At 40.8% G+C, this 23,474-nt stretch overlaps 1 protein-coding gene across 1 annotated transcript; it reads right to left on the bottom strand.

Moving 5' to 3' along the window:
* Nucleotides 1–2,554: 2,554 nt before the first annotated feature.
* Nucleotides 2,555–22,179, bottom strand: NRSN1 (neurensin 1). The gene is made up of 4 exons (XM_001495113.5): nt 21,488–22,179; nt 19,690–19,763; nt 13,530–13,727; nt 2,555–4,194 (listed from the first exon to the last, which is right to left on the bottom strand). The coding sequence occupies exons 3-4, from the start codon at nt 13,716–13,718 to the stop codon at nt 3,796–3,798; spliced, it is 588 nt and encodes a 195-aa protein (XP_001495163.1). The 5' UTR covers nt 13,719–13,727; nt 19,690–19,763; nt 21,488–22,179; the 3' UTR covers nt 2,555–3,795.
* Between the last annotated feature and the right edge of the window lie 1,295 nt (nt 22,180–23,474).

The following is a 23,474-nucleotide window of genomic DNA, read 5'->3' as shown; positions in this document are numbered from 1 at the left end:
CTCTCAGATGTCTGATGATTCTGATTGTACTTTCATATCGAAGGATGAAGGACCTGATTGTTTATTTAGGACTGTTGGAGACAATTTATTCTGCTCTTGACTAGGCAGGGCTAGCTCTTCCATCAATCTCCCCCAGGAATGAGACGTATGACCGGCACCTCTGTGTTGGTGAACATGGCTTGTTGGCTGGAGGATTTTGCTTTTAGGTATAGTAATGGCAAGCTAGCCATTAGACTGGGCTCCCACCAAACCAAATGTTAGATTGAAGAGAGCTTTGCTCTGGGGTACCCATAACCCTACTCTCAGTCTTTAGCCTCTTCAGAAAATCAATTTTTTCCCCTGTACATACACACACACACACACACACACATGCAGGTGTTAGATATGCAAAAACTTTAGTGCCCCTATTAATCATCTGTTTGTTTTCTGTTGTGCCAGCACAATGCCTAGCTCTAAGTAAAAATGCAATAATTGTTTTAAATGACCATATAATAGTAGCACGTAGCTTTTATGTATTCGCTAATGAGAGTTCAACCACATTAAGATACACTTCTTGTACCCAAGCAGCTAATAGTTTAGCTTCTAATGGAACAGATGCGTAAACAAATCACTACAATAAAGACAGAGAAGTGCAATCGAATGTGTTTGTGCAAAACGCTGGCATTTGAGGAAGAGACATTAAGTCTGAGAGGGAGAGCAAGGAAAAGCGGCAGAGAGTGATGACATTTCTAGAGGCGGAAGAGCACATCGGATGAGAAAGCAGCCTCTGGAGCCAGTCTGCTCCAATTTGCATCCTGCCTCTGTCACTTACTGGTTTTCCTTGGACAAGTTATCCTCTTTTCCTGTTTCCTCTCCTGTAAAATGGGCGTGTGATAATAGCTCTGACCTCATAGAGTTTTTGTGAGGATTAAACAAAATACTATACATAACATGCTTCAATGGTGCCTCCCATTCAATACATATTAGCTCTTATTAGTATTGCTATTATTTCTTCATGTGGCCTTGAATGATGATTTCAATAGCCAGAGAACGGGCAGATGGTTATTGCTGGGAAAATAAGCTTTGTGAGTGAAGGCACAGTGGTAGGAAGGTGCAGGCACATTTAGAGAGGGGAGTGACTGAGTATGATAGAATGCAGGGTTCCAGGGCGTTTGCCCGAATAAAACCAGGAAGGAGCTGGACCTGATCACAGGAGGCCTTGGTAACACACAAAGGAACCGCTTACACCATCTCTTGTCATCAGTTTTCTGGCTTGAGGTACTGTGTACATAGTAAGTAAGGCAGTCAACAAAGTTAGGGAATCTATAACCGCTGTCAGTGTTGAAACTTCTAGGGACTCCATTTAATAGGTGGCATGGACAAATTAGGAACATTGAGAACATACAGAAATGCCTCCTTGAAGGAGAGGATCAAGGAAGGGACAGGATTGAAAATAATTGGATGAAAAAATTCACAGCCTGGGGCCAGGGAGGGGGTTTATAACAGTGGTCCTTTGTAAGAGCAGTTAGACTTGTAGCTAACTTTGAATTATGGAATTTGGTCCATGTGTGGAAGGGTTAGAAAGGTAGCTTTTGAAAAGACACGAGGATAACCTTTCTAACCATCCAGTGACATCATAAGATGCACAGGCTTGCTATGGGAGGCAGTAGGGACACAGTCACTGGAAATGCCCAAGGAAATGGAGGTTGCTGGGCCAGTGCTGACATGGGCTTCTGGGAGCGTCTTCTGCCTGCTTGGGTCCATGTCATCTAAAGTTTCTACTGACTCCATGTGCCTATTTTTTACATGATCTCCAGGTCAGAATTCATTTCTAAGTTTCTCCAGGTGCAGTCTCAGCACCTTCTCCCCTACTTCCCTCCCCAGCTATAGGTGTGAGGTTTCACTCGGCTTTAGAGGTTTCCGTGCTGAAAGGAAGGACTGGATCAGTGCGAGCCAGCAAGCTGATACCAAGGCTGTAAAGCCACCCACTTCCACAAAGCCTGGGCAGAACAGGAGAGACAGAGCATGTTGAATCATTCTTCAGACCCAGCTCCTGCTTTATCCATTGTGGTATCTTTTAGGTCTTTGTCTAAGGAGTAGGGCTGCTTTTTCATGGCTGCTATCATGCCTGTACCTATAAGTTCTTAAGCCATACAGCCATTATTTTTCATTCTGGAGGCTTTTAAAAGTCAAGTCTCATCCTCAAAGCTTCACTGGTGCACAACACTAAAGCAAAAATGGAAAGCTTCAAACGATGTGGCCTTGCACACATGCTTAGGGGCTTGAATAAGGCTTCAAAGAATTTAAAAAATGGTATTTCCACAGGAAAGTAAGAAGCTGAGGAAACTGGAACAATTCCTCCCAAACCTGGCCAATGATCCTTGTTGAGGATGCTGATTTGCCCTATGTTTTATGCCGGACTGTGCAAAATAAACAGTGTGCACAATGAGCACTAATTGCTTCATTTATCCTTCCATTTACCCAGGGGAACATCAGAGCTTATTCAGGCCCAGAATGGAAAATTACATGTTGGAGAGAAAAGAGCCACACTGAAGGGATGACAATGCAATTCAGGTTCTGTTCGTTCACATATTTTATTTATCCAGTGAAGAAAGGAAAAAAAAGACAGAACTTGAAGGTGGCACAAATGCTGAGAGAAGACCAAGGTCACGTGTCCCATTTTCCTCAGTCTAATTTAAATCTACAGATTAAATAAAAGTGCAAAGGGGTGAGATGAACATTTTGCTGGAGAATAAAATGTCTCATTTGAGAAAGAAAATCCTTTTTAAGGTTAATCTCCGCTCCGGGTTTCTTACTTGAGGATGGCTTGCTTTTGTCTTTATAAAAATATGACAGCATTGTATAATCTGCTGGGGTTGGATATTTAAGAGTAGGTAGCGAGGAGGCTGCTGACTTGGCAAACTTCTGGGAGTCCAGGTCTGAGAGAATTCCACCGCGGTGAGAGCCACAAGGACATTGCAAACATCCTTGATGGCAGAGACATGATGACATATGGCGAAAAACGAATCTCAGACATCATAGTCCAGGACCCCCATTATCCAGATGGGGAAACTGAGGCCCAGGAGGTTAATTTCCCCAAGATCACACAGCTAGTCAGTGGTAGGAACTCAAATTTCCTGGCTTCTAATTCAGTGCTTTTAGACACTGCATAAATACCTATTCCTAGCATTAATTTCTCTCCCAAGATTCTAAAGTTGGCAATTTTAGCCTTTTGAGTAAAAAAAGTGGAAAAAACAAAAAAGCTTTGCTGCCAACTCTGATAAATTTGTATCCAATCTCAGGAACTTCATGTTAAGATATAGTTAAAAGACTAATGTTTGGGTCAAAATCAGGGCATTTGCTTTTTCTATGAACACACACAACAATATCTTATACGCAGTGAGACAGGAATGGAGGGCAGCACCACACAAGAAAGATTAGAAAAACCAATATTCAAAAATGAAATGGACCATCTTGGCCATTGGTCGGCTGGTCTAAACTGCAGCGCTTTCCAACAACACGGAAAATGACACAAAGTCACAATATATGAGAGGGGAGTTCCAGAGGGCTCCAGGAGGGCACACAGAAGTACCCCTTTAAGCAGCTGGGTGCATGTGCACAGGTTCACACACGGCATCCACCTTCAGCAGACCCACCTGAATTGAATGAGGGTGAGCCCACGCACTCTACTGCCCATGGCCGAGCATAGCCCTGGGGCAAGTCAACGCCACACATCCCTGTCATCCTGAAAACTGACCTGCTCTGTTTCAACACTGTGTGTAAATTAGAGAGGGGAGGACTGAGGTGGGAAAACTTTCAGGTTGCTGCTATAGGCTGGACATTTTGAACCCTGGTCAAAGTGACTGGAATCTTCGTTTCCCCCGGGCCCGGAGCTTTTGTAACGGGCTGGGTGTGGGCCTTGATGTCTGCTATTCGCTCTTTAAACTTCTGCTGAAGGAATTTTTCTTCTTTGGAGTAGCTTTTTGCAAACACCGACATCAGCAGGCACCCTGCCATGGACGTGCCCCCAATGCAGAAGAGAACGGCTCCTGCCAGCTTGCACATGTCAAGGGCTCCGTTAAACTGGACAGCATGAGTGTCAACCACCACAAAATCGGCTTCGCCAAAGGCTTCGATTTTGGGGGGCACAAGAAAGCCCACTGCCAGAACAGTCAATCCAAGAATCACGAAGACTGTGCCAGAGATGAGTCCGACCTAGAGAAAGACACAAGGAAGCAAGCCAGAATAAGCACGGTGCTTCAGCACTCCCTGAGCCCTCCAGGGCAGGACTTGTCTTATTTTTTGGGAAAAGTGAATTTTCCTGGTCACTCCAAATTTTTATGAGATGCCTACATAGTTTTCTAGTCAATAAAGAAGTTGAAAGTAGGACCTTTCTGACTTTAATGCCAACCAGAAACTGTAGCACTGTCTTGATTTTTCCTTTGAGCTTTCTATTTGTACAATGCTTTGCTTTTTTGACCCCCTTTTGCTTACATCATCCAGTTTTGTCTTGAGGAAGAGAAAAGTAGCCCTGATACCGGGGAGCTGACCTGACTAGGCCTGGATGCTGTTAGAAGCTGGCCTGGAGCTCACCGTGACATCATGTTGTTCTCCTGTTGACACAACGGATGTCACAGAACATCAACATCAGACAAGCTCATTCTGCAGCTGTGATGAAGTGAGACAAAACAAGACCACTTCCTAATTTTACCTAAGCACAGACAAAAACAAGGTCATTGTGGAAACCAAGAAACACATGCCTGCTCCATTCTCCTCCACCCCCTGACTCTTGGCTAATATGAATGATCGCTGCTTTCTACCAATTACAGCTTTAGTCTCACTCTAGTCTGCCCCCACCGTAGTTAAGATTTATTAAGATACCCAATCACAGAACTGTCCCTGACAATCCAAAGCGAGCTCCTGCTTCCTTAGACCCTCCCCTTAGTCACCCAACCAAAGCCCACATCCTATAATACGTCCTTTCTCACACTTTCTTACTGAAATGCCCCAGGATCCCCTATGGTGTCATTCTCTCTCATTGTGATGAGTAATAAACTCAACTTGTTCAACATATAGGTATGTTCCTAATGATTTCAGCTGGAGGACATTGACAGTCTGTTAACTCGTCTATTCCCTAAGTAAGTGGGGAGGAAACCATCCCTGCCAGCCTCGTGGAGGGTAGGACACTGGCAAGTTGCAGAGGCAGGGCTAGAAGCCACAGATCTGATCTCCAGGCCAGCGTTCTTTCTCCTCTAACATGTAGCTGTTTAGGCTTTCCTTGTGCAGTTGGTGAGAAGTGTTAAGAATAGCAGATGGAGATTAAACTGCATTAGCTCCAGTTCTAATAAAATGTAACACACTAAAGATGGAAAGCAACATACCATTTGGTGGTTTAAGTTCACGGGTTTGGAATTAACAGACTCAGGCTTGGATTCTAGCACTGCCAACTAGTATTTGAATCATATAGGGAAAGTCACTTAAATGTTCTAGTTGTCAACTTCCTCATCTATAAAATGATGAATGATAAGGGTACCTTTCTCATAGACTAGTTGTGAGAACTAAATGAGATCATGCCTGAAAGCACTTAGCCCTCTGCCTAAGTAATACACTATAATAAGTAGTTATTATTATTATTTGGAAATGTACCTCTTGTAAAATTATGCTACACTGGCGACAGCGTCACAACAATCACTCAGAACTTGGAATAAAGAACAGCTAATATAGTTATGTATTTTTCAACCACATTTTTCATTTCCTCCTGTTCCTGACTGCTTTTAGTTAGAAAAACAAGGTTGGGAAAATAACCAAATGCATAACACCATCTAATCTTGAACATTTAAAGTATATTTATTTAACTTATTTATTTATTAAATTTCAGGGTGATACACTAATAAAGAAAGTTTGGATAATAGAAGGAAAACATATTCACAAATCCATCACCCTAACAAAGGGGGAAAAAGAGAACTAGTATCATTGAGCATCTACTGTGTCCTAGGCATAGAGCTAGATATGTTTTCACTTAATCCTCACCAGCATTTTATGAGAGGAAGGTATTTTTATTCCAATTTCACCTATAAGAAACTAAAGTTTATAGGGTCAAAGAAGCATAGTTCAAGGTCCCAGAGTTAATAGATGGTGTGGCTGGGCTCTACCCCAGGTCTGCGTGACTTCTAAGCTCTATTTCCCACTTTTATTCACCCAAAATACTTCACCAATTACTATTTTGTATATTACCTGCTATTACTTTTAAAAAATTACAATAGAGTTTTAGTTACCCCATAGGGGCAAATTTCCCATTATGTAATATAGTAAAGACACTGAAAAACAGAGTCAATATAATGTCTTCTGAAAGAAATAAAAACTATTCTATATAAGATTTAAGTACTACAGGAAAAATTGGGTTGCAAAATATAACATTTTTGGATGGCTTTCTACATTTTTCTAAAAATGGTGGCAAATCAATTCACCTCCACAAAGTAACCATTATTTATAACTTTTAAAAAATGACTCACATTGGAAAATTCTGAATGCACAAATGAAATTAACTTAAATATCCATGGTGACATGCTTCATATGTCACTAAATTACCTTCCTCCTCAAGAACTGGCACTAATTCTTAAAAATTGAGAGCAGCAAAAACGTATCCATCTTAGTTTCTGAGGTTCTTAAGAGCAACTGAGGCCAATGTTCTCCGTCTTCTATTTCTGTCTCGTCTCACAACAGCTCTCAGTCCAGCCTTGTGCTCAATAAATATTCCCGACTGACTTACTTAAACCAGCAGACTGCTGGATATGCAGCCAGGTGATTGATTCTCAGAGCAGTCTGCTCCTCAACTGAGCAGTGCTTTATGGATTAAAATCTGCTCTTGGAATATCACTCAGAAGCTAAAAGGCAAGCCATGCCTTGCAGATGGCAGAATTCCTGCTCACTCCAAGAACTGGAAAGTGGTTGGCCTCCCTGAGCCTTCTCCCTTTTACTTGTTATGTCAGAGTATCAGAGAGATGCCTGCTGTCTATGGAGGGGAGCACGACCTAATGAATAGCTAATCCCAGGATTCATCAATGCCAGTCTAATGAGGATCTCCAAGAGATGCACCCAGAGCACTCCACACCTGTTAGAACATGTCAGAGAGAGCCTGGGATGCTAGGTGTGAAGGAGCAATGAGGGGTTCACAAGGGAGCTGTGTCTTCACTTCCCTGAAAGTATAATGGAGGTGAGGAGGGATGTTGGGAGACATCAGCTTAATCCTGGTACCATGTTGGAGTACTGGAAGGAACAAAAATTGGGAGAGTGATGCCATACAGTATTATAAAAATTGTCTCTGGACACAGCTCTAAGTTGAAGTGGTCCTAGGTTTAAGAGAAAGGGGGCTGTATTAGAGTTTTAAAAAGTGCAACACAGAGGTCTTCTAAGGGTCTAAGAGAGCAAAACAGATCTGTTTGGGGCCATGTAGAAGAACTGGAATGCTCCTGGGCAAGGGGCTCCCCCAGGCATCCCAGAGTGGCCTGAGGCTGGGGTGGTTAGATCAACACCAACAGTGAGAGAGAAGGACCTCTCCAGGCTGAGACAGACCCTAGAGACAGCAGCAAGGAGAGTTTTTGTATTGTGACTTCCAATGATCCTCTTGACTGTGGGGAGGATATGTGAAAACCCAGTCCCTGATGTTGGAAAGGAGGATTGGACAGAGAAGAGAACTTGGGTTCCAGAAATTCTGCTACTAGGGGCAACAAGCCAGAGACTGCTGTTATTTTGACCAACATCCCCTTCGCTGTATTTCCGTGAGCTGATGAGGTCTGAAAATGCAGTTTACTCCAATAAGCAGAGCTGGCAGCAGTAATAGCGCAGCTGTTCTGGCAGAGAGGAGGCAGTAATGACTGTTGGAAGCAAGAACTAGCGTGTCAGGGAAGAACAGCATGGTGGGGCCGTGGAGCTAAATGTGAAAGGAGCCATCTGGGTTAGAGGTAATTCAGGGGAAGTGCATTAAGAGTGAAGACTGGATTTTCTTCTTCTTCAGCCCTCAGGGATGCTGCTGACCTTTCTTTAGCAGGACCTGAGCTCTGAGTGGTGTCACCTGCCAGCAGTGATGGCAGATTCTAACCCAACTGTCCTGACCCTCTTGCTTGACCTGCTTGTAGGGACACTGAGCTTTACAAAGCAACAACCATTGCCAGGCTATGATATAGGTCCTTCCACATACCTTATCTCATACAGTCTTCACAGTGCTCCCTTTCCTGGGTAGTGGTATCCCTCATTACCTCTTCTACATTACAGAGACTCTCTCCCTCAAGCGCATGAACACATTCAATCGCGTGCATCTTCAAAATTCTATTCTGGAGCCCTGTGTCCCTCTCCAGCCACTGCTTGAACTCATTCCTACTCTTGATAGCCAAGCTTTGTCCTCCACAACTTCACTTACGGTGTTCTCGTGGAGGTCACCAATGACTTCCTAATTGTCAAGTCTTATCTCATTTGAATATTCTGCAGTCATTGATGTTAAACACTTACGTGTTCGTAAAATCCTCACATATTGTTGTCCCAGACACAACTCTCTCCTGTTTCTACATCTCCTTCTTTAATATCTCCCTCTTAACCTGCTTTGCCAGGCATTCTTTTTAAATTATTGATGTTCCCCAGACTTAGACTCATTTCTCTTGTTCACTATGTTCTCTCTATGGTTTAAACTGTGGCTACCGTTTCAATTCCTACCTACATATCAGTGACTTCCAAATCTCCAGCTCTAGCTTACATCTCTTTCCTGGGCTCTAGCCTCATATTTGTGACAGCCAATAGGAGGATCTACACAAAACTGTCCCAAAGGCTCCTCAAACCTAAGACATTCAAAATGGTACTCCTTCCTTCCTTCCCAATTTTCTGTCTGTGTTCCTGCCATCCACCCATTCACTGTCCTTCCTTACATTCATAGTCCATAGATAATTAAACCTTATTGATTCTACCTCATAAAACTCTCTTGAATCTTGTCTCTTCTCTCCATCACCACAGCTACTTAAGGGTACAGACCACTACTATATCTAGCCTGGATCATTGCAACAGCATTTTGATGGTCTCCATTGCTAGCCTCATCCTTCTTTGCCATCCTTTTAGTGCCATCTAAGAAAGGGTTTAAAAACAGAAAGAATACCACCTGTTTTCTCTTCTTAAGAGGCTTCCATAGCTCCTCTCATCTATACTATAAAACCAACTCCTTAATATCTAGCAAAACGTTGAAGATAAATCTAAGACAAAAGTTTAAACTCTCACTTAGCTCAGGGGGGAAACTAGAGAGATCAGGACAGATAGGAGGTTAATGGGGGTATTGAGAGAAAAGAGAGGGACCAGAGTCACTTTCCTTTTTAGTAAGGCTGTGCAGGAGGCAGTCTTGCCTTTACCTGTACATCACTGTTCAACACCCTCTGAGAAATTTCTGATATGGGTTGAGGAGAAGGGAAGAAGGAGGATAACACTGAGGTGAGGAAAGAATAACCCTGGGGTCAAAAGACTGCTCCCATTAGTTCATACCTGCAACACGGAGGCTGTTTCTTGCACAGACAATCAAGTGACAACAGCCTTAGTCAAGGTCAAGTACAAGGATAAGAAAGAAGAATTCTACCACAGCTTGTTTGGTTCCTGGGCAGCAGCAGTGAGTGGCAGGGGTTTGGTGAAACCATGTCACATAGATTTTTGCAGATGGAAGCAGTTGCAGGCATTGGGATAAAGTAGTAGTGACTGAGGTAACCAGGCAGTAATCCAGAACCTGTGAGGCATAGAGAATGTGTGTAATACTGCGAGCGTGTGTGTGTGTGTGTTTATACCTGATTGTGAGATGATCTCCCCAAGAAAGCCTACATTTATTATCTTGCCTCCTCACTGTACTCAAGCTAGCAGGTTCTGGGGGAAATTTCCATTTCACAGCTTTTCAAAGTCTTCCATGATCTGGCTCTTATATGCATTCCCATGTTCATCTCTTGACTCCTCTCCTCCAACTTCTAAATTTTCACCCCAGCCACACTGAACTGTTTGCAGTCTCCTAACATACCATCGTCTCTCATGACTCAGCTTTTGCAAGCTGCCTGGGATGCCCTGTTCCTGCTTATTTACAGGTGATTCCTTTTGAGGCTGCATCAGGTCCTGCCTGCTCCCAAACCCTGTGCTCCCGGTAAGCACTGTGACTACTTTCAGGGGAGTGTTTATCACGTTGGATTGTAACAACTGGTGTGCATGTCTGCCTTCCCTATGTGACTGTGAATTCCTTCAGGTCAAAGCTATATCTTCTTCACAGGTGAAGAATAGTGTCTTATTCACAACTGAGCTCCAGAGCCTACCACATAGCCTTCTGCATAGTGGACATGCAAACATTTGTGGAAAGAAAGAACAGCATTGTGAGATAGATGTTATGTTGAACCATGTGATAGAGCAAAGACTCTAACTCAGGTCCATTTGATTCCAACCTCTGTTCTCATTAAGCCCCTTCACGCTGCCCATTGGCTTGAGAGCAGAGTCCTATGGAGGCATTGTGAGCATAGCCCCCAGTGACAGACCAACATGCCCTTAGCAAGAGTATAGTGGAAGAGGAGAAAGGGGAAGTCCACAACTTGAACCACCTACAGACACAGTTTGAAATGAAAGAAAAAATTATAAAAAAGAATCATGATGGAAACGTCTATAACCAGTGCCTTTCTCTGTATTGGTAGAAAGCATTTCATAAACCCATTGGGATGAATTCACTTATATTCCTTAGGAGGAAACCCTAGAACCATTGCTTTATTCCCTTGGTAGAGGTGAGGTCTGTAAGACAGTGAATTCTTAGGCTATTCAGGTTGACTGTAGGCTTCTGAATGCCCAGTCTAGTGTTTTATGATTAGGATATGAGTCTCAAAAATTTGGATTTTTCTGGAATATAATCTCTAGGAGACAATGGACTTCTGCTGTTTTTATTCTCTGAAGAAGGTCCAGCACAACAGGGTACAAATACTTTTGGATCTTGTATGTCTGAAATCAAAGGGAAAAAATTTCGAAATCTGATCTATACCTATATATTATTTGATGTATTTACAGCTTCACATATCACATAAGCACTAGTGCTTTGGATCCAAATGAATGCTTACAATATTTTGTATGTCAGTGGCATTTTAGGCTCTTGGCACAACAGATCTGTCAGGCAAATATTTGTTTTTTTGACACATACAGAAGCAACCACCCACTTATCTGGGTAAATACAAGATGTGCCAAGCTTGGCTATGTATTTCATTGGTACAGACCAGTAAAGATTCATCAGAGGTGACATTTCTACAGGGTAAGGATGCTGGTTTGACCAACTCTAATACAGAGTATGTGACTATGTAACAAAGGTCTTGGGTAATCCATGTTAACAACTATGTTACCCAATACTTTATTTATTAACTAGATTTCCAGTTTTATTTCCATTTCAGAACTCAACATTCCATATGGCATCTGGTAATAGTAGCTAAAACATTGGGTGCTTATTGAGTGCATTCCAGACATTGTTTTAAGCTCTTTGTAAATATTATCCTATTTAATTCTCACAGCTTTATGTGGTAAGTAATATAAATATCACTATTAGAGGCCCATTAAGGTCAATTGACTTGCCCAAAGTTACAGAGCTATTCAAAAGAAGAGCTGGGGTATGAACCCGTGTAATCTGAGGACAGAATCCACACTCATAATCATTATGCTACATTGCCTCTTGTTAAACCATATTGTCAATAAATTGTAAGTTTATGTCAATATCAATATCAAAAATTCTGAGATCTTTTGGGAGAAAGCTGGAAATTATTGGAAATCCCAGAGACGCCGAATGTTAGAGCTGGAGGGGACCTGAGACATCATCCAAGGCTGCATCTTCTCAGCATCCCTTCCTGAATCTTCATCCTTTTCTTGGTTTTCAAGTATTGGAACGTCCAAGTGTCCTCTTCTCTGCTATGTCCCTACTCTTTTCCTAGGTGATAAGCTCTAATATGGTGCCTTATATACATTCAATATGTCAGTGACTCCCAATCTATGAACTGCTGTCTAAAATACCACTACAGATCTCTTACAAGTCTAATAGGCATCTCCAATATAACATGGCCAAGACCAAACTCAGTTCCCCACCCATCCCATTGATCTCCTAATGCTCTCCATCCCAGTAAATTATAAGATCATTCACTAAATTGCCCAGGCTGCAAGCCTTAGAGTCATGCTTGACTCCTCTTTCTCTCATATCTAATACATCAGTATGTCCTGACAGCTCGGCCTTCAAATTTTATGCTAAATCTGACTACTCACCATCTCCACTAACACCGCCTTATCTAAGTCACCATCATCTCTTGCTGGGGTACCTTAACAGCCTTCTAAATAATCTAGCTGCTCCTACCCTTGTCCTTCTGTAATCTATTTTCCATACAGTAGCTAGAATAATCCTGTTACAGTATTAGTCGGATCATGTCACTCTTCTGCTAAAATTGTTCAGGTGGCTTCCCCAGTCTCTCAAGGGAAAAGCCAAAGTCCACACTTTCATCCATGAAGCTCTAGGGAAAGCATCTGTGCCTTGTTATTTTTCTGAATTCATTACCTGTGCTTTTCACCTTTCTCATTCCATTCCAACCAGACTGGACCTCTTGCTATTTTTCAAGTGCACCAAATTTGTTCCCACTTCAGAGCTTTTGGACTTGCTATTTTCCCAGCCTAGAATGACCTTCTGCCAGATCATTTTATGGTCTTCTCCCTCAGCTCATCCTGGTATTCGTCCAAATGTCATACTCTCTGAAAGCTTTTCTACAATCAGCATATCTAAATATCAGTCCCCGCAACACTCCCTATCCTCTTCTGACTTATTTCTCTTCATAGCACTTGTCACTGTCTGACATTCTTTTATGTGGTTTATTTGTGTATGGTCTGTTTCCCATGATAGATTGTAAGTTCCATGAGGGCAGGGCCTTTTTCTTCTCCCATTTGCCACTTTAATCTCTAGCACTTTGAAACTTCTTGACACAGAACAGGTGCTCACTAATTATACGTTGAATGACTGATTACTGAATTGTCTAATGAGGCTCCTTCATTTGAGGAAGCTGAAGCTCAGAAGGCCTCATAGTTACATACCTGGTAGAGGTAGAGCTGGGACACTGACCACTGTGTTATGTCTCAGCACTAGCTCTCTCTACTCAATTCTTTTTAATAGTTGATGTAATTTGTCAAGTGATACCTACCAAGCCTGTAAGGGAGGCTGAAAGCATATAATGTTTTGCCTATAGATGGCTTCACAGTTGGTGAATTTAGCGGCACATTAAAAACAGTAGCAAAAATAATAATAATTAATGATGGCAATTATACCTACTTAAATTTAACCTGCAAATCAACAATTGTGCTGAGTTTACAGGTCTTCTTCAGCCCAAGGTTTACATTCTCCTTTCCTAAGGGAAGAAAACTGCATTTAGAGAAACCAGGAGTGATGCACACACAGAGAGTACCAAACCTCTCAGTTCTCTAGAGCTACGGTATTTACCATATCCAATAACTTTCCCGTTTCCTGAGTTAAACACACGCTGTTTACTTACCTTCCAGAATACTGAGCTCCACCTGTTAGGTGATCTCTGGATCTGGAAATCATCCTCATACTCCCAGATTGAGGTGGTACAGTCCTCATAAAACTGGTGCAGGTAGGACCGGACTCCGTAGCGCTGGTACCCACCCTCAGTAGCAGCCTGTGCCTGCTTGGACCCACAGATGTTGCTGCAAGAACTCATCCTTCCCAGCTGGAATGACAACATCCACAAACGTCAGCCCCATGGGTCCTGGCCTCAGGATCAAATGGCATATTAAAGGTGAGAACTAGGCTGAGTAATGTTAGCCTATTTGAATAATGCTCTTTTCTTAAGAGAAAAGACACTTTTAAAGACCTGTATTTCTTATAAGCTGCACTTCTTTTCTACTTAATGCAAAATTACCCCAAATACTCAATGACTAGAACAGGTTCTCCAAAATGAAACAAGACACTCAGCACAGCTCATTTAAATTATGCAAAAATTTAAGCACGAAGCACATGAGAAACGGGAACAAAGCAGCTGGGATTTTCATTGTCTTGACAAGAGATCTTTAGTCTCTTAAAATCCAGTAGTCTATACTCTTACACTTTAAGGAATTAGGCAGGTGCTCTCCCTTGCTACACATGGAATTTGGCTTAGACTGTCCTTTCAGATGCTTAACCATGTTCCCTTGAGGAAGCTACTTAGTGCTACTCTTAGCAGCTTGAAATTTTGCCTTTAGATCTCATGCATCTTGCTCTAACGTTTTAACTAATTTCCAAGTTGTATGAAAGCCTTATTAAAAAGTTGCTGAGCAACTTACGCTTCATGCTTTATTAATCACAAAGGGCTTGGCCAATAATTTACACCTTACTGACTCTAATATCAGATAGTTCAATCATTATTTGTAGATACATCCTTCCATGTGGGATGCTAGAGCTTAATGGAGGCAGTAGATCTAGCCTCTTGTTATTTTCCATGAAGTGTCTAGTATACATAAGAATTCAGAGAATTCTTAAATGAAGCTATGCTCTGGGTGGGTTGTTTGGGACTCTGCCTTCTTAAGATAGAAATTTCTATTTGGTTTGACCTAATCAGTACATCTAGAGAGAGGCTTTTGGTGATGAATTTATGGTTTAAAAAAAAGCAAAGGGATTACTAGGGAATAGCAATTTTGGTGAGTAAGGGAATTCTCAGTAATCTCTGTTTGTTCTTTGTTTTTCTGATCTCCATATAAGCAGATAAATATGCAGCTGGAGAAGTGAAATACTTCTTTGGGCTTTTTCAATTGTCCTCTAGATGGTTTACCCTGTGAGGATGCAGTCAGTCTCAACATGACAAAGTAAAAAACAATTTAGAAGAGTATTTTCCCATTGAACCAGATTCTCTCAGGGCTTGTGCTATAATTCAGGCTAACAGAAGACATAGTAAATGTGTCCAATTACTTATCAAGAAACCAAGTAGTAATGTTTATCCAAAAGGAAAAAGTTAACCTAAGTTCTAACAAGTGCCCCTGCGTGGCCACTATGTTTGGTTGGATAGAATCATACGGCTAAAATGAAAGTTGCAGCCAGGGATAGTTAGCATTTCTCTATTCCATGACTGCAAAGTGAACTCGTAAGAATATCTTGTAAATGTGCGCTGTTAGCCACGAATGGGTTTTGATTAGAAAATGTAGTCACATTCAGGACAATATGGAGCTATCTTAGAAAAATGATGTAAACAGGTGCTACTGATGGTGACCAGTAATGTCATCTTTTAAAGTGATGGTCAATATTACATTTAGTGCCTACCTCCCCGTACCTTCTTCCTGTTTCAGGTAGAGCTATCATCTGAAGAAATCACCCAGGAGGACACGGCAGGGAAGGCAATTTATTTTATACTTTTAAACATTTCAGAAGGATATTATTTCATAAAAAATATCAAGATTGTAGAATGTACTCTGCCTGATTAGAGCAGCAAAGTCTGATGGATGAAATTCTTTTGTTAACCTAGTTTTCATATTTTAAATTCTAGGATGATCTCTTCAGTACCTTTTATTCAATGCTTATGCAATAAAGATGATTAATAAGGGCCTATTACTAGTGAATATAAGTAGAATAATTTAAAAAGTACTTTCTTTTAAGACATCCTAATAAAATTTTGGTCAAAGGGAGGTGGGAATTGGTATTATTAATTCTGTTTGTCATTGAAGAAAGCTGGGCATAGAACAATCATCTGCTAAATGTTACACTATGAGTCAGGGAGCAGGTGAAAGATGACAATTAACACAGTAAGCAGGAGTATGAACTGAATCACACATTTGCATAATCAAAACCAACTCATCCAAATACATATTTTCAGATTTTCTATAAAGCATCAGAGACTTTAACATGAACAAAGGAAAAAAATAGACAAGATAGTGGTAAAAAAAATCCTTCATAGCAACAGTAAGAGTTATTTTCCTTAGATGCTGAAGTGGTTCTTTCTCAGGATTGAGCTTTGATGCAGAGCAGGACCATCTGACATGTTGTAGTCATTCCCTGCACAGCTTGTTTCTGGCACACTAGGTTAAATGTTTCTGCTTTATAAGACGAGACTCAGTAGTCCAACTTTGTTAAACACAATATGGGTAAAATCATAAAAGAGATAGAAAGTGTCATAAAACAAATGTTTTTGAGCCTGAGTGATGAAAGGCTCTACTCTAAGTCAGAATGGATTTTTAGTGATGTTAGATACATTCCAGAAAAGGGATCCTAATGAGTTTTATTTTCTCCTCCAGGTGCACAAAGCAAAAGAACATGGTCTGCACTGTGTTAACCACACAGTTCAGAGAATGGGCTCTAACGCTAGTTCTTGATCTGCAGCTTACTGCTCATGACCTCTCAGGCAAACTCTTTAACCTCTCTGGGCTCTGGTTTCATCATCCTCAAAATAATATGGTTGGACCAGATAATCTCTAATTCCTTCCACATGAGGTTTTTCCAGGCGTCTTTGGCCATGAATCTACAGAATGAGTCAATTATTTTTGTTGGATAAACAGCTAGTTTACTGATTTCTCACCTCCTCCCACACCCTCATTGATAGATTGTCAGATTGTCCCCAATTCTGCTTTATTCTAGTACGTATGAAGCTTCAGTTTAAAAGAGCATATGAACTACTAGTTAGGTTAGTTACTTGGTATTAAGTAGACTGGATGGTTGTGTATTGTTTATTTGTTTAACAAGTTACTTCAGTATCACGTATGTTGCCTAAAATAGTAGTCCCTGCATGGACTACATCACGTTCATCACCAACAGTCTAGTTTCCATCTATCACCACACAAATGTCCCCATTTACCCCTTTTGTCCTTCCCCAATGCCCCTTCCCCTACGGTAACCATCAATCTGTTCTCTGTCTCCATGTGTTCGTTCATTTGTTTTTAGATCTTCCACATATAAGTGAAATCACATGATATTTGTCTTCTCTGTCTGACTTATTTCACCTAGCATTTTAACCTCAGGGTCCACCCATGTTGCTGCAAATGGCAATAGTTCACTTTTTTTATGGTTATTATTCCATTATATATATATATATATACACACCATATTTTCTTTATGTATTCATCCATCAGTTGGCACTTAGGTTGCCTCCAAGTCTTGGCTATTGTAAATAATGCTTCAATGAACATAGGGGTGCATATATCTTTTTGAATTAGTGTTTTTGTGTTCTTTGGAGAAATACCCAGAAGTGGAATACTTGGGTCATATGGTAGTTCTAGTTTTAATTTTTTAAGGAATCTCCATACTGTCTTCTAGAGTGGTTGCACCAATTTACATTCCCATCAGCAGTATACAAAGGACTTTTGGTGTTGAACATGATGTAGTCTATACAGAAGTCAAAATATAATGATGCACACGTGAAATTTATATAACGTTATAAACCAATATTACCTTAATTAAAAAAAAATAACAGTCTCTGGGGGTCTTAGAGATTTCATACATCTTTCCAAACATTTAACTTGTTGGGATTCACTCCTAGAGGAGAATGATCACTTGGGGGAATATGAATTTTAAAATATAACATAATAGAGTGAGAATTTTGCACTTACAAAATCTCAACAATTACATTCCTCATAGGGAAGCCAGTAACTTTTTGCCCCAGTATAAAAAATGTTACAGTTATTTGGAATCTACTTGGTTGACTGACACCTTCAGCATCATAAAGAAGATATACAAGGTCACGTCATAAAATCACTTTAAAAGCTGGGCAATTATTATATAATAAACTAGGGTTGAGAAGAAATGGAAAATAAGTCAAAAGCTTTTTAGCTTGAATTATCATTTACTTAATGAGTGAGTTTTCATGAGAATTCTGGTGTTTTTATTTCAATAACTATAGTAGCAGTAGCAAAAACAACACGTTAAATCTATGACTGTTGTTAAATGATGAATCCTGGAGGGTGTCTTTCTGTAGAGAAAGCCTAATGTCTCAGGAAGTGCATGAATGGAGGGTGGAGAGTGAAAATATTTTTCAGTATTGTATTTAAATGAGTCTATGTGAATATTCATTTTATAAACACTTCAGTGGAGCCTGTTGGATCCTCGCTGCCTACATTGCCATCATGATGGAACACAAGCAACATTAGTGTCTGGTTGTTTGGTCATCTACGAAGAGGGGATTGTTCTCATTCTCCTTGAAGGACATTCCAGGTGCTGATAAGTGAGGATCCATCCATGGTTTTCTTCCCATAGTATCTATCTCAATTGCATGCACAGTTATACATTAAATGGATATTTAATTCTCAGAAACACAGCCCACCTATCATACCCCAGAGACCCATAGAAGGAGAAAATCACACCTTACCTCCTCTCCCAAACTCTTGTGAGAGGCTTTCTCCAATCAGCATATTAAATATGAGCCCTCAATTACTCTCTCTGCCTTTTTCCAGATTTGTTTCTCTTCATAGCACTTGTTACTACCTACACTCTATTATGTGCTTTATTTGTTTATGGCCTGATAGACTGTGTACGTGATAGACTATAAGCTTCATGAGGGCAGGGACTTTTTATGTCCTGTTTACCACCTTAATCTCAAGCACTTTGAAACTTCTTGGCACAGAGTTCTACATGGGTTGATGTGAGTGATGACCTAAGTGTTCCTTTATTTTTCATTCCTCTCTTCCTTCAGTGTTTTTAAAGCACTAATTATGTAGCAAATTATGTCAGATAATGGTTTCAAAGATGAGTGAGGTACAGTCTGCTCTCAATGGACTCTTGGATTAGAAGGTGAAGTATCCCAGAAGCAATAAGTGCAACAAAACGGCAACCAAAAGACATATTTGCGATGGGAGGGAGTGCAACTGCTGAGACTCCCTTGAACAATTCCTCTATTAGGCAAACAAACCCACATGTATATTATCATGATCTCTATGTGTACCAACACACTATGGTATCAATTTGTTGGAAATTTGAATTTCAGTTGAATATATGCAGTTACTTTTTATTTTACTTGAAAAACGTCCGTAGCCATAAAAATATAAATAAGTCTTTATGCCTAATGAAACTCTAAGAATACCATAGACTTTACATTATTGGTCTTCATGGTCTCCTTGAGAGAAGAGAGGCAGAAAATTGCGGCACAAAAAGGATGAGTGTTTTCCCATGGCTCTATGTGTGAGTCAGTGTGAGGCCAGGCACAGGCCCTATTCTAGTTATTCTCTTTGAAACATCATTCAATTTTTCATACTGCTTTTCTCTCCCATAAAATCATTCTGAGATAATGAGAGTGAAGTTCCCATTAAAGCCACTTTTCCACAGGGCCAGTGCTGCAAGGTATAGACACATAACTGATTTAGACCATTTATTCCACACAAAACCAAAAGGTCAATTCACTTAAAAGACAGACTCAGAGTGGATGCAGGAAGGCATGAAAGACTGCTAACAGCCTTTTTACTTTTAAACCAGAGATTGTGGCTCTATATTATGAGATTTTTTTTATATCCTCTAAGTCAGTGGATATGCAGCCACTTTTATACTTTTTAAAAGAGGGGTAATAACATGCAATTATCTTATTACTTTAATCCTTCAAGATATATTTTTAAGTAAAATATATAAAATACAAAATCAAAATAAGAAGAGGAAAAAGAATCTATATTCTCTTTAAATTTCTTCTTTATCTACATGCAGACCACAAGGTGCTTATAAATTTACATGGGACAAGGTTTGACTCTTACCTTTGAAATCCTTCTCTTCCTCTTCTTATTTGTTTACTCTTTGAGCTTTCTTTTTAACAGTGCATTCTTCAAACCTATTTAAGAAAAAAAATCTCTGCAGAGTGCGATCCAGATAAAAATCTAAATTTCATAAGCCATTCTTATAACTTGTAAGGAATCATTTTAATGTTGACAAAAACATTGACAAAGGACTTCTTGTTCAAAAGCAAAGGTAGCTTTTTCCTTACAAAAGTATAACATATTTTATAACTTTTTAATGGGTGCTAATCAGAGTTCACAGAGTAAATCAGACAACATAAATGAAAAGGGCCTTTAAACTATAACACACTGTACAAACGCTATTCTTATTTTAATATAATTATATTCCACGTAGTCAATAATCCCAACAAGACTGATCCATTTGTATTTTGAAAATTCTAAATAAAAAGATTGTTTCCTAAATACTCTAGAATGGATCTATTTGGTACCTGTTCCATTATATGGTAAAATACATTAATCTTATAGCCAGTGTGTTTTGTGATCTGTTTACATGCATTTTAGATTTAGCAAGGCTCTTTGGATGATTTTCTCATTAGGTTGATTTTTACTCCTATATCCATTTTCTTCCCATCATGATCATTTTACTTTCCATCTGCCTAAGAAAAGCAGGTGCTCATGCAAGATTTAATTAAAAATCCATTGCCAGCTATTGAGCTATTGGTTTCCTACATTACTCTAGTCATGTGAAATAAAATAACTGGGACCATTTTGTTCAAGAAGTCATTAAGAATTCTTTCTGATGAACCATTCCTCATCCATTTGCAGGAGAACCTCAAAGACTTGAGGAGATTAAGCTAGTTTAGGCCTGATAAACTGTTGTCAGTATTTTCTAGGTTCAGTCTATATGAACCATAGCCAAATCTTCTTCAAAACTCATTTTTTTGTCTGCAAATCTTATTTTGTGGGTCATATGTGAGCAGATTTGGGGAGAGAAGCAAATTATATTAGGATCCTGGATCTGGATAAGCAAAAGAAAACAAGTCTCTCTAATCTGTTCCTGTCTTTCTCAATTAAATGTCCCTTCTTTTTATCTGTCGCCTTCCCCATTTTCTTTGAAGGAAGTGACTCCACACATGCCCTTCACCGAAGGTTGGCCTGGTCTGGAGCCCAAGGAGCTCTCCATGGTGCTGAAAACATTTCTGCTACAGAGCCAGGAACCAATTAAGCAAACACCAGCTGTTTAACTCCAGCTGTTTTCTTTGAGGTCATCAGCTTGGGTCTAACGCCCGACCCAACGCCCCTTTCTAACAACACAAATAAGTAGTTCCTGAGATCATATCAAAACACTCGAACACCTTTAGACATGGCAAAGTAGTGGGGAGGGCAAGTGGGGGTTAAATTCAGCCTGGAAAATAAATCAAGCCAGCTTTACAAACTCCAAATATACGTATTTACTCTTGCCTAATATACAACTTTTCCTGTCTCACAGGAAAGAAACTCAAGTTTTCCCTGTACACCTCCCAAATTCTTACATAACACAAACCACAAACCGCCAAAGCGTGGAGTTGGCTACCCTTAATTTATTTGTGTTCACAGATTTCAAGACCACGGTTTTTGTAGACATTTGTGCACGTATAACAAACGTGAATGAGTTAGGGTTGTGTGTGTGTTGGGGCGGGGAGAGATACAGAGAAAGAGAGAGAATATGAATATATGTGCGTGAGGAGAGAGGAAGGGAAGAGAAAGGGAAGAGACGGAGAACTGGAGAAAGACAAATTGAGCATAGAAAGCCGCACCCCTGGGCTCCGCATGGCTTTACCTGCCCCCTCCGATCCCCTGACCCGTGGAGCAAGTGCAGCCAACTAGCCGCAGATCTCTCGCTGGGGTCCCATCGCCGCCGCCGCCGCCGCCGCCGCCGCTGCCGCTCCCGCCTCGCCAAGCTCAGTCTGAGCGAGATTGACAGCTGGGCGTCCCGCGTGCCCGCGCATCCGAGGCCCGCGCAGCTGCGGCCGCCGCCGCCGCCGCCACCAAAGGGGCCGGGTCCGCTCTGCGCGGGCAAGCGGCGAGTGGGCGGGGCCCGGATTGGGGTGGCACGCCAGACCCCCTTCCTGCCTGCGCCCCCGGGTATATGCTTCCCTGCAGGAGGGTGGCTGGCCATCTGGAAGGCTGGTCGGTGTGCCACGCTGCAGCTCTGCTGGGCCTGACGCCTTCTCTGCCTTTCTGCCTTGTCCACTCTTTTCTTCTCCTGCCCAGCACAATGGCTGACCGCAGCAGGCTCTATACATATATATTTTTTTAATGAACAGAGAAGGCAGACAGACCTGATGTGTGTTTCTTTCACAACTACCCCATTTGGGATAAGGAGAGTCTTCTCCTCACCTCGTTTTTTTTTTTTTTTTTTTTGTCCTTGATGAGACACGAGCTGAGGAGCTTGTCTGGCTGGCAAGGAGCTGCCCACCAAATTGTGCCCTTCCGGTTCCTCAGTCACCGCTGACCTAAACATCAGGAAGTCTAAATGGGTGAGATGGAAGAATGATGAAGAAAATGAATTAAATGATGCTGTTCAAGAAAAACTACACGAATGAAGGCAAGAAAGCACTAGAAAATGACCTGTGAATGTCTCAATTTGTGTAGGTGTGGGCAGGTTAGCATATTAATACTATGACTCCTACTTCAGAAGAGTTTCTGCAGACCACTGGTTAGTGGCATTTAATGAAAATGATTACTAAAATAGTTACTATTTGCACAGCCAATCCACACATATAATAATAGTAACACCTTACATTTACGTAGTGCTTCCTCTGTGCCAGACATTCCTTTAAATATATTACAATATATTAATTATATGCATATTGAGTCCTCACATTAACCCTACATGGTGGGTATTCTTTATTATCCTAGTTTACAGATGAGGAGGCTGAGTACAGAGAGAAGTGACTTGCACTCATGATGATACAGGCTCACAATTATTTATCACAGGTCATACAACTACCAAATGTGGGAGGCGGACTGGAATCTACAAGGTTATCTCCTGGAGAGAATTTAGGGTACAAGTGATATTTTGCCTAAAGAAGATGAGGAAACAACTCTGTTTTTACGAAACAGTGGAAACCAAAGCAAATATTGAGCAAATGCTTCCAGGGGAACCAAGGAGAGGGATGGTTGCGTCGTCTTTGTTCCTCCAGTTCACAACTCTTGCCCTGGTTGCAACACTACTTTTCAGCACTGCGTAAGCCTATAGGTGCCACTTATTTTTTTCTCCCTTCCCAGTTTTCAGGAAGGCGCATCTTTCAGGTGTCTTGACATGTTGCTTGTTAGCTTGCTTTTTCTCATATTCAGTGCGTGGATTTGGTGAACATTTATTTATTTTTAGATTGTGCCATGGTCAGTGTGTTTTCCCATCCTTGAATCAGCATACATTCGAAAATCCAGGGGCTCTGAGTTGCACCTCTGTCAGAGGTTAGGCTTCCGGAAAGGCATGGCTGACTTCCTTGTTGGTTTCTGGTCCTTGTCCTGGTTTCTTTTGACAATGCACAAAGAATCTATCATTCATTAATTCAGAGGCAGTCTAAATAGGGCTTGAAATCCGACAGACCTGGGTTTTCATCCTGGCCCTGCCACCTCCTGCTATTTCACCTGGTTATGTTGCTTTACCACTATACCCTATTTTCCTCATGTATAAAATGCTTATAATAAGATCTACTTAATATGGTAGTTATAAGAATTAAATAAAATTATATTTACAAAACATTTATCACAATGTCTGGTGCATAGTAAATACTCAATAAATTATAGCCATTACTATT

The sequence above is a fragment of the Equus caballus genome, chromosome 20 (assembly GCF_041296265.1).
Source record: "Equus caballus isolate H_3958 breed thoroughbred chromosome 20, TB-T2T, whole genome shotgun sequence".
NCBI lineage: Eukaryota > Metazoa > Chordata > Mammalia > Perissodactyla > Equidae > Equus > Equus caballus.
The sequence above is the reverse complement of the archived record's forward strand: the minus strand, read 5'-3'. Positions and strand labels throughout refer to the sequence as shown.

Excerpts from the sequence above, each read along its gene's own strand:
- NRSN1 (XM_001495113.5), bottom strand. The coding sequence starts at position 13,718 with ATGAGTTCTTGCAGCAACATCTGTGGGTCCAAGCAGGCACAGGCTGCT. Across the intron at positions 4,195-13,529 it reads GGAGCTCAGTATTCTGGAAG|GTCGGACTCATCTCTGGCAC; the intron begins GTAAGTAAACAG and ends GTCTTTCTCTAG.